Source organism: Nicotiana tabacum, chromosome 21, assembly GCF_000715075.1.
Source record: "Nicotiana tabacum cultivar K326 chromosome 21, ASM71507v2, whole genome shotgun sequence".
NCBI classification, from domain to species: domain Eukaryota; kingdom Viridiplantae; phylum Streptophyta; class Magnoliopsida; order Solanales; family Solanaceae; genus Nicotiana; species Nicotiana tabacum.
In genome coordinates, this window is record NC_134100.1 from 86,959,037 (window position 1) to 86,966,105 (window position 7,069).

The 7,069-nt window shown below is 32.2% G+C and overlaps 1 protein-coding gene across 1 annotated transcript; it reads left to right on the forward strand.

The window, feature by feature from the left end:
• Positions 1 to 1,675: 1,675 nt before the first annotated feature.
• LOC107798313 (polygalacturonase) lies at positions 1,676 to 5,974 on the forward strand. Its single transcript, NM_001329734.1, is given in 4 exon segments — positions 1,676 to 1,880; positions 2,487 to 2,786; positions 3,499 to 4,014; positions 5,416 to 5,974. Coding segments are annotated over 4 exon segments (1,191 nt in total). The 5' UTR covers positions 1,676 to 1,754; the 3' UTR covers positions 5,665 to 5,974.
• Positions 5,975 to 7,069: the final 1,095 nt, after the last annotated feature.

Sequence of the window (7,069 nt, forward strand, 5' to 3'; positions counted from 1 at the left end):
TTCCATTGATTGATAAGGTAGTTCGGTAGAGTAGGACTTGTGAGGTGATGAGGTGAATGGATTCTGAACTAAGACACCAGAAGTAATAATTTCATTAGAAAATCTTCCTATTCCAGACAATAATAATAAATTAAAAAGAGTACGCTCGTTTTTTTGGTTCTTGTGGATTGCTACAGTGTTGTTTAAGGCTTAGCTTAAAGCACGCTTAAGCCTTGAAGCTCAGTGAACCTTAGGGATAGCAATGGGGGAGGGCAATAGTAGGGCAGGGCAGGGCATTAATGCTTAATACTTAAATTAAACGGGACGTGACAGGGCAGGGCGGGTCAAAACACATTTTTAGACAATTTTAAATGACGCAGGGATAGGTCAGGAGTTTTATCTTCATTAAAAAAGTCAAAAAATTTAAACAAATTGAATAGAATCTACATAATAAAGAAGAAATTAAAAAATTAAATGAATGATATTTTAAATGGGGCAGGGCAGGGTTTAGGCTGATGAGGTGTCGAATCAATGGGTTGAAAAGGAAATAAGCCCATTAAACGATTTGTGGATGGGCGTCGTTTCTCCATGTATTTCCTTCTACATATACACCAAATATACTACTGTTTGCTGCTAGCATGCTTAATCCTCTCATTTGATCTCAGAATAAATACCAAGTTAGAAATGTTACTAGCATATCAGTTTTTCTATTAAAGTTGTTCTTGTTGATGATGCATACATAGCTCATTTAAACCTCTCTATTACTAACAAACTTTCCACTCCCACTTGTAAATTATTGGGTATATTTTCTTAGATTATGTAATTCCAGTCCTAAATGACCGAGTCAAAGGGCTGGTGTTGTCTCAATTTTGAAGTCGTTGCCTAATTCTAAAGCAAATTGAGTATCATATGATTTGATTAGATATATTTATGTACGTGGATAAGGCCGGTGTCGACCTTTTAGTTGTGGAACTGGGAGTGATTTGAGTATCATACTTCTCTTACTACATACATTTGCCATATAGTGAAAACACTGAAGACCACTAAATTGAGATGTATTTGTTGGGATAAAATTATGGTATAACTAATTTCGGAATTAGTTATCCCAGACTGTAGTATTTTTTTTATTTTTATGGGAGAGTGGGATAACTAATCCCGAAATAATTAATCATAGAATAACTTGTTTTACAACCAAATGACCCTCAGTGTTTTATTAGGCTATTAATTTTGTACTTTCTCTAGTCTTAAATATTAGTCGTTTTGGCAAAATTTGTTTAAAAAATATATGAGGTTTTTAATATTTGATAATAGAATAGGTGAAGAAGATCGAGTATAATACTCTTCCATCTTTTTTATTCCTAGTCTCCTATATATGTAATAAAAAGATCTAAAAAGCCATACGTGTTATATTTTGAAACTAGATTAAAGAAAACAAATCTTTACTAAAAATTCTTCAACTCGAGAGTCGATATTACAAAAATGTTGATCCAAAACTGTGGTACAGATTGTTATGGAATTTCCTTTCCCCGTGGTTTTACTTAGAGAAACTCTTAATTAGTAAAACAAAGTAACTAATTTCCAACGTCTTCTCCGCAACTTAATCTGTGGTATAGAACAGGTACAAAGTTGTTGTATAGTACCAAATTTTTCGTGATGACACTATAAAAGGGCTTCAATGTATTCAGTTTACATTTCAGAAAACTTTGAAATACTACCCCAAAAAACTTCAAAAAAAAAAATTTGAAAAAAAAAGGAGGTTGGAGGGGCATAAAAAGATGGATTTGAAATTCAAGGTACATTTTGCATTGGTGTTGCTGTTTCTAGCACACTTTGGGGAATCTCAAACTGGAGTTTTTGATATAACTAAATATGGTGCTAATAGCAATGCAGATATTAGTGAGGTAAGTCATGCATTCCTTTCTCATTATTTGGTTGATTCGCGTTGTGTAACTTACTACTATACCTACTTTCACCAAAAAAAATAATAAAATAATACACAATTTTGTGTGAAAAAATATCTTATAATATAAGCACTTTATTGCATCGAAGTGAGTGGCCTAGTGGAGCTAGGGTTAGCGATTCAATTGAATCTCTTTACTCTGAAAATTATATTGCGTAAATAGGATAAAGCAAAAATAATTAATTGTAATTATATATAAACTGTTGAATGCTATTGAAATAAGGAAAGATTCTAGTATAGTAACAAAGGGAGTTCAAAATTATTTCAAATCTGAATTTCTAGTTTTTTTTTTTGAATTCCCTATGAATTCCTTTTTTAATCTCCTTGTTCAAATTCATGACTTTGTCGTTGAGCTTAGCGGCAAATGAAGTGAGTGAAAATATTCATAGGACACCAGGATTACATTTAAATCCCAACATAATCAAAAAACCACCTTGCATATCTTCAAAAGTAACTGTAATTCTTTATTATTTCTTTTTCTTTTTTGGTGCTTTAAAATCTTTTCTCATATCTATTTTTGTGATGAAATTTTTTTTACATTGTTTAGGCATTGTTGAATGCTTTTAAAGAAGCATGTCAATCAACAAGCCCAAGCACAATTGTGATCCCAAAGGGAACATTTACAATGAATCAAGTAAAACTAGAAGGTCCATGCAAATCCCCACTTGAACTTCAAATCCAAGCCACTTTGAAAGCTCCTTCAGATCCTAGCCAACTTAAGGTTGGTGAATGGTTAACTGTAAATAAACTTGATCAGTTTACCATGTCTGGTGGTGGAATTCTTGATGGTCAAGCTGCAGCTGCTTGGGAATGCAAACAATCCAAAAAATGCAATAAACTTCCCAATGTAAGTCCAATATTTGCAATGCTTGCATATAATCTTTAATTGAGATGTTTAGCCTGTATGGTCAAGCTTTTATAATTTGATTATCTTGAAAAGGTTTCAAACGAAGTTCTAAAAAAAAGTATGTTCGAACAGTTTGTGTTTGGCTGAAAAATTATGCTTGAGAAGCATTCTATGTTTGGTGTCAATCTTTCCAAAAGTGATTTTGATTGTCAAATGACCAAAAAAGGCACTACATGTTAAGTAAAATAATTAGTATTTTTTCACTAAATTAACTTTTTTGAAATATTTCTTATATGAGATTTTAATTAAGCTTTTTAAATTTTATTAACTAACATGTACGAAATACAGTAACTATTTGCATCCGGTAGTCACAAAACTATATAAAATTTGTATATTTTTTATATATAACATATATATATATATATATATATATATATATATATATATATATATATATATATATAAATTTTTCTTGAAAGTGTAATTTATGTATTATAAAAACTGCTTCTGATTCTACTAAAGAGAAGCTACTTGTTTCATCATTTTCCTCACAACAACAAAAAACGGCTTCTACTACTATTCAAAAATATTTATTTTTTCTCTCAAAAGTTTGGGCAAACTGAATAATTGTTCCATAAGCAAAATCCTTTGAATAATTATACTAAGTCTTTTGAGTTTTTTTTTTTTTCCTCTAACTTTTCCATGTGTGTAGAATTTGAGTTTCAACTCCCTCACAAATTCCACAATCAAGGACATAACAACACTGGACAGCAAATCATTCCATGTCAACGTTAACCAATGCAAGAATCTAACATTCATTCGATTCAACGTCAGTGCACCAGCCAACAGCCCAAACACAGATGGAATTCATGTCTCGAGATCGAGCTCTGTGAATATTACAGATTCAAATTTTTCTACAGGAGATGATTGTATTTCAGTTGGTGATGAAACAGAACAACTTTATATTACTAGAGTTACATGTGGACCTGGACATGGTATTAGTGTTGGAAGTCTAGGTGGAAATCCAGATGAAAAACCAGTGGTTGGAGTTTTTGTTAGGAATTGCACTTTTACTAACACTGATAATGGTGTTAGAATTAAGACATGGCCTGCTTCACATCCTGGTGTTGTTAATGATGTTCATTTTGAGGATATTATTGTGCAAAATGTTAGCAATCCTGTTGTCATTGATCAAGTTTATTGCCCATTCAACAAATGCAACAAAGATGTAAGTATCCCACACTTTTGTTGCTTTTATTTCTGTTTCTTTTTTTGGTTTTCTTCTAAGTTATAACCAAGGGGTGTGATTGGATCCATTCTCCCTTAATCAAATGTCTCGGGACAAACTGATTTGCACAAATAGCCTCTTTTGTGGTAGTATTTAGAATTTGACCACTTTTTCAAAATATGACTAGTGGAGCACTGAAGTTTGTTAGTGGCCCCCTATCTGTTGGTCTAATTTTAAAAGAAAATATGGTTAATTACTAAATACAAGGCCACAAAAGTGGTCATATGATATAAGTAATATCTTGATTCGAGTCTTAAGAATGAAAAAATTCTTGATAGAGAATGTGTTACTCCTCTTAATGGATCTTTAGACACAAAATTTTATTGATCAGATAAATGAGTTACGAATATCGGATGTCTACAGAAAAATAATTGTTTATCTTCCAAGAATTGAGAAAGAAAAAAAAACTAAGTCATAGTTGAATAGGTTTTTAGAGTTCGTAGCCTCGTAGGTTTAAAACTTAGTTGATGAAACTAAAAGTTTGAATCTTACTAGGAGCAATTTTAGAAACCAGTCAAGCTAGTCATAGACTCATAGGCAGGGTATTTGCACAAATGACCTGAGGCTACTATTTAAATTTTGTTCTTTGTTTATGTACTGAGCTAAATTTGTCTGCAAAACAGAAAATTCATCCAACCATTTTTAAAGTGAAAATAGCACGGGCTAGCTAGTTGTTGGACTGGTAATTAAAAAATAGTCAGTAAAGTCATTAAAAATAGCTACTATTTTGCTGCAACACGGAAAGTTCCAGCATAATATACTGGAGATTGGTGCACCTGTGTATGAACTTCCAGCATATTATGCTGGAACTCAAACACACGGAAAGTTCCAGCATAATATACTGGAGATTGGAGCACCTGTGTATGAACTTCCAGCATATTATGCTAGACCAGTATATTATGTTGGAACTCCAGTATATTATGCTGGAATATTTTTCGAATTTTGAACAATGTTTTCGTTCAGATTTATCATTACATGAAAAGTGGCTAAATTTCGATTACTTTTGAAACTGTGACTATTTTTCAATTACTTGTAAATCTGGCTATTTTTAAATCTCGCCCATTTTTAAAAACAAATTTTAGCCCGGTGATCTAACGGGGGATAGAATTTAAAGGTGGCCTGAAAAAATGCCATAATGTGCAAATAAACCATCATAGGCCAAAAAAAGTTGTGGAAATCTTCCATACCTAGTTTACTTGACATAATTGGATCTATTATTATAGCCAGCAAAACAACTTTGGATCACCCAAAATTGAAGAAAATTGAAATGTTTGCAAACCTAACCATAATTCCTCCTTCTTTTTTTTGCAAAACTAACCACTACTCTTTATTTATTTGCAGTTGCCATCACAAGTGAAGATCAGTAAAGTGAGTTTCCAAAACATAAAGGGAACATCAAGAACTCAAGATGCAGTGTCACTTCTCTGCAGTAAAGGTGTACCTTGTGAGGGTATTGAAGTTGGAGACATTGATATAACTTACAGTGGAAAAGAAGGGCCAGCAAAATCAAGTTGTGAGAATATTAAGCCAAGTTTAAAAGGCAAACAAAATCCACCTGTTTGTACTGCCTCTGCTGCTTCCTCTTCTTAATTAAGCTTTATTCATTCTAATTAGAGTGTAATTTACTATTTTTGTTCATTTTGTTCTCCCACTTTTTTTGTACTTGTCCATAAAATAGGATGTGTACTTCTAAGGTTTACGAAATGAACTTGAAAAATAAAGTGAAAAAAAAAATTATAATTGAATAAGAAAAGCGAGAGGGCTTAACAAATGGATTAATTTTTGTAGGACATTTTTCTTCTTTTTGTTGGCTATTTGTTAGGTAGATTGATGATTGGACTACAATTTGTTGAACATGTAATTGTTGAGTTCTTATTATAAACAGAGTTACCATCCAGAATCTTGAAGCTTAGGATTTTCTTCTAATGGGCTAATTGCGGCCTTGCAACCTAACATCCCTGTTTTCTTCAAATCAAGGACATAGGTTGTCATTTCAGTAACTCATCTTATATAATATCCACATGGCACTACTTAAAAATATTCATTTCAAAGACATCTTGTCACACCCCTTTTCTACCCCCAAAAGATATTTGAGTTATTGATTGTGGATGGTGGGTTAAAGAGTTTCTCCAATTAAAGTGACAAACTTGAATAGAGATTATTTTATTTACAGAGTCGCCACTTGGAATTGATTTTTGGGTGTTCCAAGTCACCTTTTGTTTGAATCCCTAGTCAAAGGAAGATTTGACTCTTTTATTATTGGTCTGCAAAATAAAGTCCGGGTAAGGAATTTGTTGACCGGGGAGAAGGTGTAAGGCTTTCCCCGAGTCCCGTGGTTCTAGCACGGTCGTTTTATTGATTAAAATTGGCTTGAATTAATTTTGGACAAACTGTGATTTATTGGTTTTCATGTTTTATCTATGTCCGCTTTTATTATTAAAATCTAAAATTATCTTTGAAATAAATCGCGTGTGTGAATTTATTTTATTTATTGTACCAAAATCATGTCACGAGTACGTGTACACAACTAATAACACTTTATTAATTATTAAGATTATTTTGTCAAAGTTGCGTGAATGCATACCTTGCCTTTTTGAAATCGTAATTATGTCACGCGGATGTATACATAATAACGATAATTTATTTATTAATACACGCCTAAAACATTCTAACGCATTTATAAATTATTTCCTAAACTACATTTGAGATGTATTGTGAAGCAAAGAGTTATGGAATAATCGAGGAAAATGATTCAGCTTTTGTTCTTATTAAATTGGGCCTGACAAATATTATTGTGGCCCAAAGCCTAGCGTGTATAATGTAGCTACTCAATAAATGGTCTGAAAACTCCTGCTTTTAAAATACTACTCACACATTATCTAATTATCATGCAATTTTTAAGCTTTAACTACAAGTAAAAAAAAACTAACTATGATCAGATATTCAAGAACTACGCCAGTAAAACAAAATCAAGATATTCGACAAAACCAGCTAA